The sequence below is a fragment of the Talpa europaea genome (genome assembly GCF_964194135.1).
Source record: "Talpa europaea genome assembly, chromosome: 3".
Lineage (NCBI taxonomy): Eukaryota > Metazoa > Chordata > Mammalia > Eulipotyphla > Talpidae > Talpa > Talpa europaea.
The window spans coordinates 111,994,288-112,014,640 of record NC_140069.1 but is presented as its reverse complement, the minus strand read 5'-3'; the positions used below and the strand labels follow the sequence as shown (position 1 = coordinate 112,014,640).

The 20,353-nt window shown below is 37.1% G+C and overlaps 1 protein-coding gene across 9 annotated transcripts in view; it reads right to left on the bottom strand.

Annotated features, from left to right (window-relative positions):
- Positions 1–12,337, bottom strand: part of CACNA2D1 (calcium voltage-gated channel auxiliary subunit alpha2delta 1) — a gene marked incomplete at both ends in the record, with an annotated part of 412,192 nt that extends 399,855 nt beyond the window's left edge. For all 9 annotated transcript variants that reach the window (XM_084230055.1, XM_084230054.1, XM_084230056.1 and 6 more), the window contains one exon: positions 12,243–12,337. In XM_084230055.1, the coding sequence (XP_084086181.1) occupies positions 12,243–12,337 (95 nt within the window). The remainder of the gene's footprint in view (positions 1–12,242) is intronic.
- Between the last annotated feature and the right edge of the window lie 8,016 nt (positions 12,338–20,353).

Below are 20,353 nucleotides of genomic sequence, written 5' to 3'. Positions count from 1 at the left end.
CATATTATATATGTGTGTGTGTGTGATCATAGACATATCTGGTTTATGTATTTTCTGCAGATAGGGTGGGAGTGTGGAGAAGCAGAAAGCAGGAAAAATAATCTATTCCGAGCAGCCTGTTAACCCCTGCTTCAGATCCCTGCACACATTCTAAGAAAAAAATTCCAGGGGCCAATCTAGTTCACTTGTGGAAAAACCCAGAAGGAACAGTATCAAATACAAGGCTTGCAAACCTCAAATCACCCCTCTGTTATGGCCATTTACACCCAGGGACTCAGCTGGCTTTTAGACACCACACAGACAGGTTGTGTCACATCTGATAATTTAAGGAGACGAATGACCTCATCTAATTATCATGCAAGGTTTGTTCTGTGATGAGTTACCATTCCTCTATGTTTATTGCCACCAAGTATTAATATAAATTTTAAACAATTACTCACTGGCAGTTCTTGACACCATGTATCAGTCCCCCAGGAGCTGAGCTACACATGCACAATAAAACTTTACCTCATGAAAATTAATCCTCATTTCTTCATTTATAGTGACAGGAAAATCAGGTGTTTGAGAGACAACCAAGCATTTCACATGTTTAATTTAGAGCACGCTGCACATCCCTCTGTGCCCATCCTCCTGAGGCTTCACATGGCCCATTTGTTTGTCTCCCCTAACATTTTCACAGATGCAAATTTAAGTCAATTCTAATCGAATGTCATGGCAAAGAAGGGTTGGTATTTTTAAAGTGACAAAATCATAAGAATTTTACACTTTCCTCTCTGTGGCAAATGTCAAAATGACTGCCATAAAAAGACAGGTTCCTGGCATTTGAAAACTTGCTGCTTCCATGGTTATTATCAAGCTATACTCAATAGTCATATCATTAATGTGCAGTTTCACCTAAAACATCTCCTTCCTCCACAAATCAATTCAACATGTACAGAAATAAATGCTTTGGTTTTATTTCTACCAACAAGAGAAGAACCGTGTTGATAAAAGCTGACCAACATTTATATCACAAAGTGAGGGGTGGGGTTAAATGAAAGTAACTAATCATCAGCTGGATGAGTCAATGAACACTGTCCTTTTTCAGTCGCTGTTGGCAGACTTTTACTGACTTCTGTGTTGGTTGCTAAAAATGCAACTGGTCTCAATTTTACTATTGTGTATTCACCCAATTTGTAGGGTTGTCTGGAATCCTTTCCATAACATTGTGGACTGGCTGCTTTATTCATTTTCAAATATTCTGTCTTGAAGTTGAAAACTCCCATCTTTGGTGGACAATGAAAAGTGACCGTTGACAAATGTATGACTTTTAAAAATAGATTCAAGCTCCTATGGAACAGTTTTCACACAACAGGTGCTGGCTGAAATGTCAAGATAAAACACATCAAATCCTTTGTGGTTCTATTTTCCTCATGGTCCCTTTTAGGATAAACACTATGTCCTTAGCCTAGAGACAGAGCACGTCACTCACACCAGTTTCCACTTCATCGCCTTTAATTTCCTGAATGATTAAATGATATAAAAGTTTTAGGAAGAGACACTTTTAATACTTGCTTAGTCTTCCTTTTCCCATTCATTTCTGATTTTTCTCATGGCCCAAATGATATATTTGCACAATACTCTATTCATGAAACCTAACAACTACACCTGGTACAAATAAAAAAGCCTAGCCATTAAAGTCCTTCAAGCTTCCCCATGCACTCTCCCATCTGACTTTGTAGGACATCCTTATAGCACCATGATTTATGATTAACTAAACATTATCTTTGTTTAGCAGATGGAGAAACTGAGATATAAGGTTAGTTCTGCTCTAGTTTACATTTTCCCTCTAGACCTCAAATCAGCCAGCCACACCCGGAACCAGTGGGATAAAGGAAGCTAAAAAGCCACAAAGCTCCTTCCACAGCAGGGGAACAAGGTAGCACAGGTAAACGCAGAACTCTAAAAATCAAGCCACTCTAAAATCCTTAGCTCCTAAAGAACTTTAGAAAAGTTCATTCTAACTTAAATTACCTCACCTATAAAACCAGGATAATAACACTAAGTTATCATAATACACTGACTTGAAGGTTGGATGGATTAAAAATGTGAGGGCATGCATACTGCCTGACATGTAAAAGGATCTAAAAAAATGTCAGAAAGCAGTATTATAATAATATAAAGTTATTAGTAATTATTAGTGTCCAAACACAATTCAGGTAGAGACATCGACCTTAGCTCATGCAAATAGTGAAGACATACATGACAGGTGAAAAAAAAAGTCATAAAGGGACAATAAATAGCCGACCCAAACTTGTCACACACCACAGGATGGTTTTGTCATATTACACTAGCACCAGAGAAATCAATATTGATTCTTAGATCCACTGGCATTTGAGATCCTAACCATTCAGTCAATCTTCTTGGACATTCAGGGAATTGTTGGGATGGCAGCTGCCAATAATTTCCAGACCTTCTGGAGACCTGAGATACCTCTCAAACAGTTGACCTGAGATACCTCTCAAACATATGCTTTGCAGTAATATTGTCAGTGGTTTGTTTTCTTATCAAACTTACTATGTTGTTTTCTTGAAAACGTTGATTCAATTCAAATGCCTGCCCTGTGTGGAAGGCAGGGGTGGGGAGCACCAATGAAGAGGGCAATTAAATACGGCTAGCCTTAAAAGGGGAGGGGTGTTGCTGTCAATGGAAATCCAGGGATGAACTGTAGTCTTATTACTACCAACTAAAGACGAACTCATCTGTGCCTCGCAAAATTTGAACATTACTAATGTGTAAGAATTACATTTCTGAATCATGTCATGCCTTCTTTAGAATGGAATATGTAATTTGGAACATTCCTCCAAAAACATCTCCAGTAATTTAAAAGTGTATCTATCCCATATTCCTACCATCTGCTTTAATTCTCAAAGCTGTTTCATATTTCAAAAGTTACTTTGTAAGACATTGTTTTCCATCTTGATCCCTTCCTCACCTGCCTCTGTCAGAACATTCACCCATCAATCATGGCCTCTCTCATTTCTTTCATCTCTCTGCCCTTTGGTCTTCTCCCTCAGATATTCTCAAATATCCCCTCTAGAAACACTTATTTGATTATCTGTACAACTCTTACCATTCCCAGGAGCCGTTGTCTAAGAATTGCCTCTTCTCATACCCATGATAATAGAAGCTGGCCTCCTGGAAAGCAATGCCTCCAATAATGAGATTGGAATCAGACGTGAAAAAGCAATCCAAGCCAGGCAAGCAGAGTCCCTTCCAATTCCCATCTCTTGGTCACAACTCAATGGGCTCTAGATGGTCATCTGGACTACATTCAAACTGTCAAAGTATCTTCCATAGGAGGCTATTTTGGACTAGAATTCTAGTTCCAAGCTGGTTTAAAATCTTTAATAGAGAACATATAAATTCTCACTGTCATTCAATACTGTGACTATAGAGAAGCAGATAAAGCTAATTTGCAAGATAAGTGAAGAATAAGGAGATCAAACAAAGAATGCCAGAGGCTGGAGCTAGAGATGGTCCTGGGGCAGTGTTGGCTCATACTTGACTCCCATGATTGAACTTCAGCTCCACTACCATTGAAAAATGTGTCCCTTTTTGGTTGGACATAGTCCATGATTGTCTACTACATACACCACCAAACTAATATAAGTAATCTTAAAACAAAAGTGTCCCAAATCCCTAAAACTGTCTTCCTCTGCCCCACTACTACCTTATATTCTTTCCTGTACTAATTCTTCAAGGCATCCAAACCATGCTTCTGTCCACATCTTTTGTTGAACCTGCTCTCTCTTATCAGCAATGTCCCGCTGACTTCCTTAAAGGGCTCATCTATGTTACACATCTCTGTGAAATGAAACTATAGATCAAGGCTTTTCTTTTGAAATTCATAGGACCTGTGATAGTAGATAGTAAATAAGTATTTGCTCAATAAATGAATTCCTTTTTCAGGCTTCAGAGATAATGATTTCTGAATTCGCTTCCAAATCTCCTTCAAATACACATTTCTAATTGTCTAATAGTCATCTACAGAGACAATCCAAACTCAAAATACCCAACAGTCAGTCTATTACTTACACTCCCACTGCCAACTTGGTATTCCTCCTGTGTCCTCTACACAAAGTTCAATGTAACATAATCTCCCGATTAGAGATCATCTAATCGACTGATGAGAGTAATCACCAACTCTTCTTTCTTCCTGATTCCCCAAGGCATGAAAGGCCTTGGCATGAAATTTTGCTTCTACAGTATGACTCCTACCTGCACTGCATTCCCACTGCCCCTCTTCTTTTTCAGACCTTAGGCATCTCTCACTCGAGAATGCTCCAATGATCAACTAATTGCTCACTAGCCTGCCTCAAGTATTAGTACTCTGTATTCCCTCTTCCAAGTATTAAGATTCAAAATCTAGTACTTTTAATTTAAAAAAACTGAGGATGAAGGACAAATTTGTTTGAGAATGCACAGCTGAGCGACCACAAACATCCATGTGGGGTGAACAAGCCAGGCTACTCCCCACTCCCACCCCAATTCATGTAGGAAAAAAGCTCCAATGCAAAAGTTTGACAACCTAAGCTCAATCCAACCATCCAATCTAATCACTATCTCATCCCACAGGAGCCCTGTACCTAACATGGAGCAGACCATGTTTCTTCAACATGCTTTGTGCTTTCCCATGGTCATGCTTTGATGGATCCCACGACTTCACAGCATGGAATTCTGAATGTCTTTCTTGAGGACTCTTTTCCTCAATTTGGTTTCTCAGCATGTAGTTCAGTACACTACATAATTTGCACTGAATAATAATAATTGCATTAATTGTTGGATTGCTTTATATTTGATGTTAAAAATATTTGAAGCAGGAGACATTAAAAGAGACAGTGTAAAACTAAGAGGTACTTAGTACTTAGAGGCCTAAATATTCATAAGTCTAACACCTAGAAGCCTACCTATCTGCAAGTTATTTTACTTCCTACAATCTAATGGAAGAAATTTACTACAAGATTCCCTTCTTGGTTATTAGCATGTGGGGACTTAATAAAGCATTTTACTAATATTTCTTCTCCAATGAAGTATTTCTCAGGATTTGATTAAAAAATCAGAACATTGGGCCTCCCTGGTGGTGCAAGGGGTTAAGACACAACCTACAAAGCTCTCCGCAGCCACCACAGCACAAGTTAGATCCCCAGCCGGCCAGGGAGCTACCCACATGGCGCAGCAGACCTCTCCTGACTCCCCAGCCACTCCCCTCAGCAGTGTACTTCAATCTGCCTGTTTTGTTCCCCACTCTGTCTCTGGTGAATCCTCTCACCCTCCATACCTCTAGCCTGTACTCCGGTTATTGTGTGCATAAATAAACAAATCTTTAAAAAAAAAATAAGAACATTTAATTACCCTTATTTTTTGAGATCTAAACAATTTTATTGTCTTTGGTCTGAATAATAAACTTCCTTATCTGAATATTTAGGTTTCTAAAAACAAATATTATGTTCAGTAAACATTTCCATGAAAACCAAGCTAATGTGGGAAATGGAGGGGGGAAAGAAAGTAAGAAAAATAACCAATTGCCACCTTTTGCATTTGTAATGAAATTTCACACCTCATCAATCTGAGGACTCCTTTGTCTGCCCCACTTACACAAGCAGCTTCCTCACAGCATCCTCATCACAAGGCTTCTTGATCATTTCTTGATCACTGGGTTTAGATTACCCCAATCCCTAAACTGATTTATTTTACTGAGACATACCTCCTTTAACTTTAAAATGAAACATCATTATTGTCTAACTGTTCTTTTACATGGTCTGACCGTATTCACCTTAGGAAATAATTTTATTAACTTTTTCCCATCTCCCCTAATTATTGTCAAATAAGTGTCCAAAGAAAGAATTGTCTAGAATCTTTGACAATTTTGGTGGAAGTGTTGATTATGTATTACAGACTTATTTGTGCATTAAAAATCCTCAACAATTTCCCTATGAAGAGAAGTATCCTGTAGTAAAAGGACGTCACCTGAAACAGTGTATGACGATGTAAGTGACAAGATCCAAAAATGAGGTCTGGTCCTGGTTAACACGGAGGAAGACAAACCCAAAACTACCCATTTTATTTGATATCATACGCAAATAATAACAAAGTCTGATTAATAGTAAACATGTACGAGTGTGTGAGTGTGTGTGTGTATGTGTGTGTGCGCACACATGTGCATGTGAGCGCACACATGCACATGGGGGGAGGGAAGAGAGAACCAGCACTGATTTGGAACGGGAAAAAAAAAAAATATTTTTCCTATTTTGCCCGCAAGCCACCATAATAAATTTTTAATTACTCAGAAAAAGAACTTCAAGAAGATTATCCTAAAATCTGAAGCATTTAAAATGAACAAAATCATTATTTCCACCATTATTTCTAGCTAAAATTGTTATTCCACTTAAGATATAGGATTTTAAACGTACACTATTTTTTTAATCCAACAGAAGCATATGGTAGCAGAAAATCAGCAGAAGCAAATGCTAAAATAACATTTAGCTAGAAATATCCCACATTCATATGCAAAGAGAAATTTTTTTATTGCTTCATATATAACAAGCTAGTTTTAAATTATTGAAATTAACTGTAAAAGTGTGCTAGTTTGTTGAGACCACAATGTTAACCTGTTCCTTATTTATAATCTTGTTAGAACCTGAATAAATGGCAAACCTTAAAGGTGCAATGGTTACTCTGACTCATTTTCAGATTGCTAATACTATTTTATTCTTGTATACTGAATTACTACAAAATATATAAAGCCTACAAGAAAATCTAACAGTTTATTATTTTACAAATAAAAATTTTAAACCTGGTACATGTATCCTTCATTCCCAAAACATGGGCAGAAATAAAATTGCTTAGTATGCAAACACCTTTTACTAGGTGCCCAACAATCCAAACACAATAGTTTCTCATACCTGTTTTGTTGCAAAGATGGCAAAAATATCCTTAATCACTTTTGTTCTTATCTACTATATTAATAATGTGTCCCTATAATACTTGAGTATTTCAAGATTTTATATACAATAGCTCATTTGATTCTCTTGACAAATTACTCTTAAATAGTGGTATTACAGAAAATATTTTTTAATAAGATTTAATCCCAAAAATCAGGTATGGATTGGCAGAGATCTTAAAGCGTGCATATTTGTTAATAAACTTCACTTTCTGAGATTTCTCTACCCTTGGAAACCACTTGAAGATGTTTAAAAAAATGTTTATACACATACATATTCATAGAAATATATATATTTACCCAACTAAATACATCTATTATATAGAATACTATAATAGTATAAACGTGGCAAATTATTGAATTATTGGATGCTAGTATTTTGGAGTCTGAAGGGAAAAAGGTGAAAAATACAAGACTTCACAAAGCACTATCACTTTTATCTCAATTGACATTGATATCAATCACTCTTTTTTCATTCAACTCTGAACAATATGACAACCATTTTCAAGTTTGTGCACACAAAAGGAAAAATGAATGATGTAAACTACATGGTTGGCAATCTTGGTGCAGTTCCAAGTTTACTAGAAAGCAACCATATGAAAGGTTTATGTACTATGCAAAGATAGTCCATGAAAAGGATTGGCTGGCACAGTGTGACACCGTGCCTGATGTGCACTATAAGCCTTAAGCAAATGTGGAGTGGATGTAACAGAACAGAATAGTTGGTTCCCCATGGCAAGCAGTTCCCGTGCCTTTTGAAATACATGTGTTTACAGACACAGCTCTTGTATAACAGACAGCTCTTTTATTATAAATGATGGAAGGATGACACTTTAATGATAAAATGTTACTTTTTAGAAATACTGATACATTCTGCATTTTCAAATTTCTAAGTATTTTTATATTAGAACTGATTATATCCATAGATACAAGAAGTTGAAGTAAATCAACAAATGGAGTTATCTGCCTAAAATACATTTCACCTTAACCATTTATATTTCCAATTTAAGTTATAAATTGAACACACATAGTAAGAAATAGGATGTGAATTCAGAGAGCAGATTATGTTCTTAAAATTTTGCAGATTTATTGAAAATTTGAGAAAAAGACAAAATTTTCTATGTGTTTTATACAAATACTCCACAGAACACAATAACTTAAAAAGCTTGTTATGGGTAAAAGATTAAAAATTATTTTTAAAATTCCTAAATGAATTGCTCTTTCTTATAAATATATATTTTAATATAAATACTAAATTTGAATAAAATACACAATTTGCATCCATTGTTTATGTTTTGCAAAGCCTTACAATGTGTCAACCCTATAAGGAAGAGTATTATATTAACAGTGTTGGAGACATAACAGAAAAGTGTTTATACGTTGAGGTTTCTTTGCAAAAAAGGGAGCAAGCAATAAAGTTTTTAATCTACTTTCAAAATGAACAACTTGCTTTAGATTATGGTATTATATATTTATTAAATTAAAATCAAATTAGAGAAAGTGATGAAAAAATCAAAAAGGCATATTTTATTTTCTTTTTATAAACATGTGGTTTATAGATTTTTAGATTATATCCTTTTCAGTCTCCCTAATATTCATTTAAATCCAATTCAAATAGCGACACATATACCTATGTGTGAACATAAATAAAGTTAACGTAATGCTACTACTGTATGGAAAAAGTATCTATTGTTGCATATTAAAACCTACACCTGTGGAATAATACATGTCATGTGGTTAAGCTGATGAGAACCAATTAAAGATCTGAGAAAGGAATTTATAAATGTTCATTGCTTTTAAGTTCTATTTTATAGTTGATGCTTTATCTTATATTTTTATGATTAAGCACATTTCTTGTATATGCAGCATATGAACAGAAATTGTTAAGTTCAAATGAGAATACTTATGTCACTCCTAATACTGGGGAAAAGATAACCATTCCAATGTTCTAGCATGGAGAAATTTCTATAGCTTTTAAATATACATCTTTCTTATAAAAGAAAAAGTTTTATATCATTAACATTAAGTACCATTCTTTTATGAGATGTTATGTTTATTTCCTACTGACACCAATAATTATTATTAATATATTTACCCCATTACACATTTTATATCAAAATTCCCATATACCAATGGTCTGTGAGTCCACTGTTCTTGACTGGCTTTTTGATATGACTGAGATAAAAGTTTATCATGAATAGTAGTTATAAGTAAATGTTTTATGTAAAAGAACTGGATTTGTAAATAGAGTCTAAAATTAAGAGGAACAGATTTAAATTAACATTACAATACTGCCTACCATACACATCATCCTGAGATTCAAAATAGAAGTGTTTTCACATATGGGCCAAGAAATTAATTCCAGAACAAGAGAGCTAGCTACCTTTGTGAAAACTGTGTTTTAAACTACCAATATAACATTTGCATTCTATAATATGAAATTGATGTCTTTTCCATTTATATTTAAACCAATATGCATTAGGTGGTTGCTACCATATGGCAGATTTGTTTCAAACCTTACTGAAACAATCATTTCCAAAAGAACAGCCTAAGCCAGGCGAAGAATCATATAAAATTTCCTTCATCTGAAAAACAAACCAGTTATTTTAGCTTTAACTCTTTTAACTACCATGTTAATATAGAAGAATATGCTACATGAGAATGTATGCTAACCAGAGGGCAGAATATTAAAGAAACTGTTTAGAATATGTTCTAATGAAATTTAAGCATAATATTATTGTAAACAACTCTATTTAAAAAGAAAAAACTCTGAATTACTAATTCTAATTCGGGCTCTATGCCAATGAGTGCATAATTTTACAGTATGTTGACAGCATGTTCTTCCTCTGATAAAAACTTTTTATTAGTTTTTCCCTAAAAATTGTCATTTCAAAAACAAGAGAATTTACTCATAATATCCAGAGAACTGTATATGTCAAAGTATAATAATTTGCCTTTAATAAAGTCTGTAATTGTTATACTCAGTTTTTATCAACTTGAAATTTTCCCCCAAAGATGAGATTTATCTTGATAAACATGCCATATGAATCTTTTTCTTGCAAGAAAAGCAAATGGCACCACATCTTGATGAAATTAACGCTGCATTTTTTTAAATTCATAAGATTTATTCAGAAATCTAGCATGCAGAACAAATGTCAACTATCATCTCCATTCTCTTCAGAAGATGGTGTCACTAACTTTTCAAATAAATGAAAAGAAGTCTTATAAAAATATTGCTAACATTATCTACAAAAGACTGACTCAGCTCTATTAAATATTTTATTTAGCTCTTATTTCATGAAATAATGTTTCATAAAGTTGGAAAATATCTTAAATTTCCATTAAAAAATAAATTTCAAATCCTTTCAGGAAAAGAAATTCCGGTTTCCTAATTCCTATTTTTGCCCACAATTTTGTTTCCTGTCTTCAGTGAATTTGTACCTATGAAAACTGAGTTATTTTAATTTTAGGAAAGCATTCACTGCAAATGCCCTTCTTATAATAAAGATTTTACACCAATTTTTACCTTGGTACGATGAGGAATAAAAGGTATTTTGTTGTGTTTTGAAAACTCATGGTGTCCCCCCCCACATATGATGATGCATTCCATACAAATGATAGAAATATTGATAAAATGTCAGTTAAAAATAACACAAAAAATGTGTAAACTGAACAAACTGACTCCTTTTTAAAGAGCCATTACTTTATTTGACACGAAACACAAGCGAGTCACTTGAGTTCGCCCTTTATAGGCCATGATACAAAAAGCCTTAAAAATTGAATCAATCAAAGTGTAATTTCTAATTAAGAATGAATATTTTTGAAACATCTTTTGGGTAATTCTTATTCTTTTTATGTTTTAAAATATCCACATGGCACATCCTGCCAATTAAACGAAGATCTACAGATGGCATTTACCCTTTCACTTCACAACAAAAAGGATCTGCAATCATTTTTATGGAAGATTATCTAAAAAAGAACACGACTGTATATCACTGACAAAAATTATTAGGCATTCCCCTTCTCCAGGTTAGAACGTGCATCTTTAGATGCTTGTACTGACATCTAAAGCAATAAATACTTTAAGCAGCATCTTAAATAATAGCTGCAGGGTTTCAACTGTAAAGATTCAGTTAGGATCACCAAAACTCCAGTATTCAGCACTCAGCCAACAAAGGACAGCAAATAATTCCCAACAGTATATATACCGGGAAGGCTACCTAGGGCTTTGTTTTTGTTATGTAAAATGCATTAAAGTGACTCATCCACTTAAGATTACCTACTCTTAGAAGCTTTAAAGTAGCTTCAAGAACTAAAATAAATGCTTTCCCAGAATGCCTGATAGGCTATTCAGTGCATTTTAAAATATGTATATATTTTTATGTGCCACCGACTTTAATTCTTTTTTTCCAGCCTAAGAATTGTTATTTTTCATTCCCTTCCTGCCATGTGACTATATAGCTACCTTTAAACTCTCTAGTTCCAGAATAGAAGCGAGGTGGTTTTTTTTTTTTTTTAAGTTATTTTAGAAATGTTAAAAATAAGAGAAAATTGCAGGAAACGCTCGGTCCCTCCCTCAAAGAATAGGTTCTATTAATTCTAAGAACAGGAACCGCGCGTGTGCCGACACTTAGACGTTTCAAATAAAGGGGTAGAGGGATTGGATCGCTTGGACCCAGTATCTGCGAACCCCCAGGGGTGGACAGCATTTTCTGCTCCCGGGAGCCAGCAAGCTGCTGATCAGAAAGACTGACAAGTGCGCCGAGAAATTTAGGCTCTAAACGAGTGTGGACACTGTCGAAATTAGACAGCATCCGAAGGCTAGGTGTGGGAGAAGTCCACTCTCCCCTGGCAAGTCTGAAAATATCTATTCGTAAAATCCCCAACCAAAACACAACTTTTTATTGGTCTGGGTTCGAGGAGAGTGGGTATCAGCCGGGAAACTTTTTCCCCCTGGTACAGCCCAACTCTTTTATGTATAAAGACTCCTTCTGGAGACGGACCGAGGCTCCGCGAGTGGCCGGCAGACCTTGCCCGGGACAGCGCGGCCCCGCGGGGCGCGCGAGCCGCGGGTTCGGGGCTCGTGGCAGCCGCGGGCCGCGCTCCCCTCCCGCTCGGCCTCTCCAGATCCGAGCCCGGCTCGCTCCCAACCCCCACGGGCAGAGCAGCCCCGAAACTCGGGAACAGACCCCGCGCCCAGTTTCCAAGGCACCCCTCGGGCCGCCTTCCCGGCCCTGCCTGGCCCGCGCCCAAGACTTACGTGACGGGCGAAGGAAACGGCTCCTCGGACGAGGGGCCCATCAGCAAAAATTGGAAAAGTGTCAGAGTCAAGGCCAGCAGGCAGCCAGCAGCCATCTTCGCGATCGAAGATCAATCCCGCCTCCCTCCCCGGCCGCGGGCAGGGTCGGCGCTGGAGTCGGCGGGCGCCGGGGCAGCAGCTCACCCCGGCCGGCCGGATCGCGGGCGTCTGGAGCCGGCGCGCCGGCCCGGGGCGCGGACTCGGGCGGGGGTTGGCGGGGGCGCACCCGGCGCCGGGGAAGGGGCGGCGGCGGGGGACCCACTAGCGCGCGCAGGCTGCTCCTCGCCGCGGCCGCCCGGGCTCCGCCGCCATCAAGGGCGACTTTGGAAACAGACCTGGGCGAGCCCGCCGGTGCTCGCGCCCAGGCGCTATCTCGCTCACTCTCGGTTCCTCCCTGATTTATTCCCCTGATTGTCGCCGGGAGGGAGGAGGCGGGGCGGGGGAGGGGTGGCGGCGCTGGGGAGCGGGGTGGGTGGGGGTGGATGCAGGAATAGGGGAATGGCAGGCAGGGAGACTTGTGGCGGGGAGAGGCTCCGTCTGGCTTCGCCGGGCAAGTCGGAGGGAGGCGGCTGGGGGTGGGCAGCGGGAGGGCCGGGCGTCAGAGCAGCCGGGCGGAGACCGGCCAGGAACAGCCCTCCATACAAGGCAGAAAGGAACTCCCAAAGTCGGCGTCGGCTCGCCCCAGCCGCCCGGCGTGCAGAGAGGGGGAGCGGACCTGGACCCGCGGGGTTCCCGGGGGACAGCCCGCAGCCCAGCGAGCCTCCCCAGGATGCGGAGTATCCAGCCGAGTACTTGGCTCGCGTCTTAGGGGTTATTTTTGCACATGCAGGCAGCGTTCCCCCAACGCTTCTCCCAGGCGCAGAATCCACCGCCTGCCTAGGAACCGCGGAGAAGTGATTTAACCACAAATGTAGGAGGGGTTTGTATTTGCATTTTGAAGCATCACTTTTGACTCTACCAGGTGGTACTAGGGAGGGCCTGGGGGTAGAGCCATTGCGGTGGCGGAAGGCCAATTGTGTCCGCTGCTCCACACCCAGGTACGGCTCACCTACAGATATAGAGCCTCAGGGCCCGGACTGTGGACGAACAGAGCAGAACCTGATGCTGACAGAACCTTAGCAGTCCTGTCAGATGGACAGAAGGGTGGGGGATTGATTTCTCCATGCAGGAAGGGCAGTGCTTCAAGGAGCTGGTAATGACCTGGTGAGACTACCACCAAAAGCTTCCAAATCCCTGCTCTGGCCACTAGGTAGCTCTGCCTGACAGGGTTGCTGCAGGGTGAGTCCACTTTGACAGTTTGAGGGCAGGAAAAGGGGGCAGGAAACAGGTGGCAATTTTTGAAAAGCATCTTGCCCGTGGAGAAAGAACTAAGGCAGCCGGAGAGAGCTAGAGTGTAGCAACGGGAAACCAATTTCACCTTCACCTCCAGGAAAACAGTGGCAGCGCCTGCCCAGGCCTTCTCGTAAGAAGAACAGAAGGGTCTTGGATTAGGCCTCTCCTACCCGCGCAGGCCTCCCTCAAGTTGTAGGCAACTGGTGCGCCAGGGGTGGAAGGTTTCCTTGAGCGTCGTAAATTCTTAAGCTCCCTCTAGTAGCACCTTAGAGCACTTTGGACATGAAGTTCAGAGAACACCTTTCCTGATGACAAAAGTGACCATCCTGCCTACACTGGAAAGCTGTACTTACAGGGTGGCAGATTTTTAATAAGCCCTTTTCTACATTCAGGAGGAACTTGAGAGGGGAGAGCGCCTTCTGAATTCGAAGTTTCTAGCTTTCTGAAGGCAAAGTCTCCAAACAGAGAAGACTGAATAATACCAGCAAAATTTCAAGTGTGTGGATTTTATGATTCTTGACCCATTGATGTTGCCTGCCCCCTTACCTCTCCTTTTTTGTGCCTTATTTGCTTTCTTTATGTTCTTCCATCTCTATCTTACTCTTTGTTTCTTTCTTCCTACTCTGAGTGGCCTCACAAAAGGCACCCCACTGTGACTTAACTTAGTTTGTTTTATGCTAAGCATAGAGAGTGTGGCAGCAGGAGCTGCTGAAATGAGAGATGAAGTGGGATGTAATGGGATTGAGAACCAGATCCTGGAAAGGATATTTTATGTAACTGCAGAGAGCTTTCCGGTTCTAAAATGAGATAACCAAATAGTCAAGTCCATCATTTTTTTTTCAATTTTTAATGATTCAAAAGCAGATTTTCTTCCCCAGCATGGGTTAAGCATAGCAGAATTAGATGCCCATTATTGTCTATGTGATATGTTGGTATCATAATAGCTTCACTACATGAAAATATTATTATAATGCATTCTGTCCATTATTTCAGACTTAAGACTTCCTACTAAGGTACACCATTCCGGTTTAATATCTTTAAGAAAAAAGAGCTTAAAGAACCAAAGAATATAATAAACTTCCAGAGAAGGTAAGTCAGCCTTCCTTATTAAGTTTTTTGGCCTTTGAGCCAAATCTCAATTTCTCTGGATCACTCTGATGAAGCACTGCATTCACTAATATCTGAAGCTGTTGAAGAAAGATATTGCTTCTACAATTCTTACTGAAAGGGTTGATTATCAACTGTGGGCTTAAATCATTGTTTAATATTCTGTTGTGATGTTTGCTATAAGTTGTTTTTTATTAACCTATTTTAATAAAGCTACTCAAATTGGCTTTTATTTCTTGTGACCAGGTAAACAAGGTCATTTTTACAACAAAGCATTGTATGTCTATTGATTACCACACCTTCTACATTTGACTCAGTTCTATTATTTTTGAAAATTCCATAGAAACAGATCACATACCATTCATTTTAATAAAATATATCTAACTCACCTAATTTTGCCATTCAAAACAAAAATGTTTACTAATCATAAGAATTGAGAACAAAAGTGTTGTATTGTGGGCAAGAAGTCACAAATCAAAACCTACTATTCATTTGAAAAAGGACATGTTCCAGTAAGAAAGTAAAGGTTAGTGAAGAATTTCAGACTTTTGTACTTACTCATTTTTAGGAAACAACACACTCACTTTTCATAAATATGACAATCTATGATTTGTCACTCTTAGTTAACTCTCAGTTGTTATTATGTTTAATTGGTTCATATGCATTTCATTTTTATTAATGAAAAGTGAACAAAGAACAAGATGTACTTAATAACCATGTAATGGTCCCTTTTACTCCCTTTTTACTTTAGGTTATATTGTGCATATTGGTAGCATAAAATTCTATTTTTTGCTACTTTTTTGTGAGCATATTTTTATATATACGCATGAGCATGTTTTTCCATGATTTTTTTCCCCAGTATGTCAAATCTAATTTCTCCTACATTTTGGCTTAAAAAATAAGATAAAGTAACCTAATTTAATGGCTTCTCTCTTTTTTGCTCTCATATATAAACACGTGCACAGAAACTGGAAAAGAAAATAATTCCTCTGGGCCAAAAAAAATCTTAAGTTTATAAATAATTTTGTAGGCTTTGTTAGGAAAACTAAGAACATCTTGACAACAAGCCTTATTTATATGCAAATAGAGCATCTGACCTGTCTCTGAGTTCCAGATATACTATAAGAACCATAATCATAAATACTGGTTATTTAAGGCAGTATCAAGCTTATATGCATAAACAGATGTGTGACAGGGAAAACCAAAACACATAATCAAGTACTTCCCAAAAACAAGACAAATATTTACAAGAAAATTTTCCTTGGCTTAAATAATATAGCTATAGACAGACATCACATTAAACTTCAAAGGATAAAAATATTTTTTTCTACATTGAAGTTTATATATGCCTACTAGAGTCTTCTTCAGGCAACCTTATGTCAACTTAAGTATTTATAAAAATTTAACTGTCATTTTAAAATACCACTGTTTCTTCATAAAGCAATAGCTTTTATGGTATTCTGTTTTTCAATCTCTACTACTCATAGAAGTTTTCATTCAGTACTTCTTTATTTGCTTTTTACCATTCCTCTCTTTCTTCCCCATTAAACACAAGCACATTTCAGGAAAAAATCAGTACCTACAGCATAACTTCCCATAAAAAATCTCTACCAGACTCAAATCTAGATTTCACAGTAAGATCTTTCTTCACTCCATTAACAAAGCTGGGTTTAAAAAAAAAAAAAAACAAACCCTGCCGTTATAGCACAAAGTATATGGAATCCATTTTCTTAAGCCTATATAGACAAAGAAAAGTAATTCAGTTATTTAACAGTAAAAATGCAATGGAAAGTGGTTAATAAGAGGTAGATATTAACATTTGAAATGGTCATAACTAATAATAACTGGCACTCTACAATTTGTTAATTTTTATGGATGCAGTCTTCTATGAGAAAGAACGTATTTACTGATATTACTCTACTAATGCTAAGTTTTTAATATTTTTCTAAACACAGTAGAATATCATTATGACCTAGTATATCTCTATTAGAATTTAGATGTTATGGATCAGTTTCAAATGCTATATAGATATTATACAATTAATCTATTAAGTGAATATCTGCAAAACACTACAAAAGGCTAGAAATTTCTTCCTCCACAATAATGAGCATTTAAGAGAAAGTAAGAGCAAGCATTTTATTTCTGTAGCCACAGATCTTAGATTTATATAATTTAAAAGCATACTACTATTGCAAAGAAGACATATTGTCTGGATATATCAGTAAACTTAGAGTTAAAATCCTATATTACATTGACAGGTGAATCAAATAGAGATCATGCTACTGTCATCTTTCATAGATGGAAGATAATATACTTTCAAGTTTGGTATTTGGAAGTATTTGAAAATCAACTTAGACCTAACATTCTATAGTAATCGAAATTCTTTAAGACATAAAAGGTGGTATTGCGTAATTTCTTAGGTTTCCTGATAATTTAGTTAAACAAAATACTGTGATTCTTAGTAGGTTGAAGGGTATTGTTTTTTGTTTGGTGTTCTAAAGTTATTTCATCATTGAATCAAAAATATTTCAACTTTACATACTTTTAAAACTAATAGAAGAGATCAAAATAATTCTGTCTAAATTTAGCTTACATTCCTACAACTGGAATTTATGTACATTGATTTTTTTTTTTTTGCTTATTCAGAATTCCTTAAATTTTACTCTAAAGACAACCTATTCCTTAAGAATATTATTCTCTGAGAATGTCAATAGCTAACTGGAAGAAAACAGCTGATTTCACAAATTTGCAACTCTGGGTGGAGATAGTACAAAGTAAAACAGTACTGAGTCTTAAGTTTCAAGCGATGTATATTTATTCACTGGATGTTACTGAAGTCTTTCTGTTATACAGACATCAATGTATCTTTTGCCAAGATGTCAATCACTTTTGTGGAAATAATTTGTACTCTCTGGATATTTGCATAATAATTTTTAGTAAGTTTAAACCAAATGTATAATTTTAAAATATAAAATAAATTACTTCAAAATGAAGATTTCATAACCTACATTCCATTAATAATGACCTTAACTTTAATTATGTCATTTACATGATTAGTAGTCATTATTTGTGACATGAGCAAACATGTTTTTGATTGAGAGAGCTGTGCATCTTCATTCCTCTCTGTCTCTTTCTGTTATTATGTAAAAATCCCTTATCTTTAAGGAATACCTGAAATATTATCAGGCTAGTTTTGAATTTCCTATATATTGAGATGATTATACATGACCTTTAAACTTCACTCTTAGTCCCAAAATATACAAAACTTTCTCCATTCAACAATAGCAACAGAATATTTATCAAAGAAAACTGTCGTCATAAACTTAGTTACAACATGGTGACAAAACTTCAACCTCAACAAATGTCCACGCTTTATTAGTGTTCAGAAACACAACCCAGTCTACTGTTTTTTTCCCTTTTCTTCCCCAAGTTAACCAGCCAGCTCTGCTCCGCCCCTTCTCCACCCATTCTTTTGATCTTTTTTCGCACAATAAACAACACTTGAATGTCTTTAATACATTACAGACAAAGAGATTTTTTTTTTCAGGAGTAGTAGTAAGAAAGCAGAAAATTTAGAGAATGCAAAGAGAAATTACCCAGAGAAGAGGAAAATGGAAGCATGGAGGAGGAATAAAGTGAAGAATCACTTTGTTCCTATAACATAAGGAAAGAAAAAAGGGGTGCAACAGGAACCATAAGAAACTTGAAGGCCAAAATTGCCTGGGGCCAAAACCAGTAGCATGAATGAATGAGGCAAAAGAGTAGGCCAAATCAATTAACTTCAACATTCAATCAACTAAAATTTGTGTTACTAAACAAATACATACATTTTCTTCAATGCCTCCCTACTTATAAAGAAAATAAATATTCAAGATTCTTTCTCCAATTTAGAAAAACAAGTTTTATGATGCTAGTATTTAACTGCTTTTAAAAGTCAAAAAAATAGGGATCATGCTTAGCGAAATAAGCCAGAAAGAAAAAGAAAAATACCGGATGGTCTCACTCATAGCAGGAATCTAGAAAACTTAAATAAGGGACTAGGAAAAAGAATAACTATAAGAAAGAAAATATCAAAATCAACAAACAACTATGAACCAGAGATACTCTATGGGGGGTGGGGGCAGGGAAAGGAGGGCTTGGGGTCAAAATAAGGGGGTTGTAATTGTAAGGGGAATATAAAAATAAAATTTAAATAATAAAAAAAACATTTTACAAATTGAAAAAATAAAAAAAAAATTTAAAAAGTCAAAAAAGTAAGCATTAAAGGCATTTATAAAGTACAACTACAGTAATGTAAGTTTGCAAATTCCCCAACACATGTGATAAGCACAGAGGCAAAAAATCTAATCTCTTGCAGGCCATCTGAGATTTTTAAATGAACTCTAATGAAAATGGTATAATCCATTTTTTACAGAATATTGATTTGTATATAATAAATATTTGTTTTGGTTTTTTTTTTGTTTTTTGGGGGGACCCTCGCCAGCGGCCGGGAACAAACTGGCGCAGCAGAGGCAGTGGACAGTCTCGCAGCCCAGAGCTCAACAGCTGCGCCACCAGGGGAGGCCCTGTATATAACAAATGTTTTTATAGTAAATCACTCATGAACCTTGTTGAATTTACATTCTTTCCACTTTCAACCTTCAGACCCACTTAATACTCCCAAAAGATTTTTTCCAAAAATTCACAATAGGAAAGTGTAAATGGAATTAGAAGGAAAAAGAAACAGTGATTTACCTGCTCCAATGATTTTGTTCTCACCTGAAAAATTGTTCACATATAAAATGCTCAAGAACTGTAAAATAGTCAATAGTCCCAGACTATTTCCCATGACTTAATTTGTTCTTAATTGATAAGAAAACTTAAGTTCATTAATTTGTCAGCTCTCTACCAACTTAAGCTCATTAATTTGTCAGCTCTCTACCAAATTCTCAATTTTGGAAAATTGGGATAACTTTCATTTACAATACTGTATATGATTCAGAGATATAGTCTCACACTTCTTCAATATAGGTTACCACACCACATCTACAAGGACCCAAAATCTTCCACCAGAGTACATTGTGCACCCTCCCCTACCCTTTCCCCTGTCCCTCTAGTAGCCTCTATAGTCAAGTTTCTAGAGTTCGTCTTGCTTTGGTTTTTTTATGACCTTTTCTTTCTCTATATTACACATATAAGTGAAACCATGTGGTATTGTCTTTCTTATTTTGCTTAGCATTATTATCCATTCTAGTTCCACTCATGTTGTCACAAATGGCAAGAGTCCATCATCTTTTATAACTGAGTAGTATTCCATTGTGTATATACACCACACCTTGATACAAATACACTCACTCATCTGTCTCTAGACACATAGGTTGTTTCTATAACTGGCTACTCTTTTACTTTTTTTAATATTTTTTCTGTGTAGAAGAACTGGGGTACAGGTCAGATGTGCGGGAGGGTGAGAGGATTCACCAGAGACAGAGTGGGGGGCTGAACAGGCGGATTTACTGAAAATATACTGCAAAGCAGAGCAGTGGGTGAGACAGGAGAGGTCCTCTGCGCCCCGTGGGTCAGCTCCTGGGCTGGGGATTGAGCTACTCCTGCGTGGCAGTGATAGTGCTGTGATTTAACCCAATACTCCACCAGGG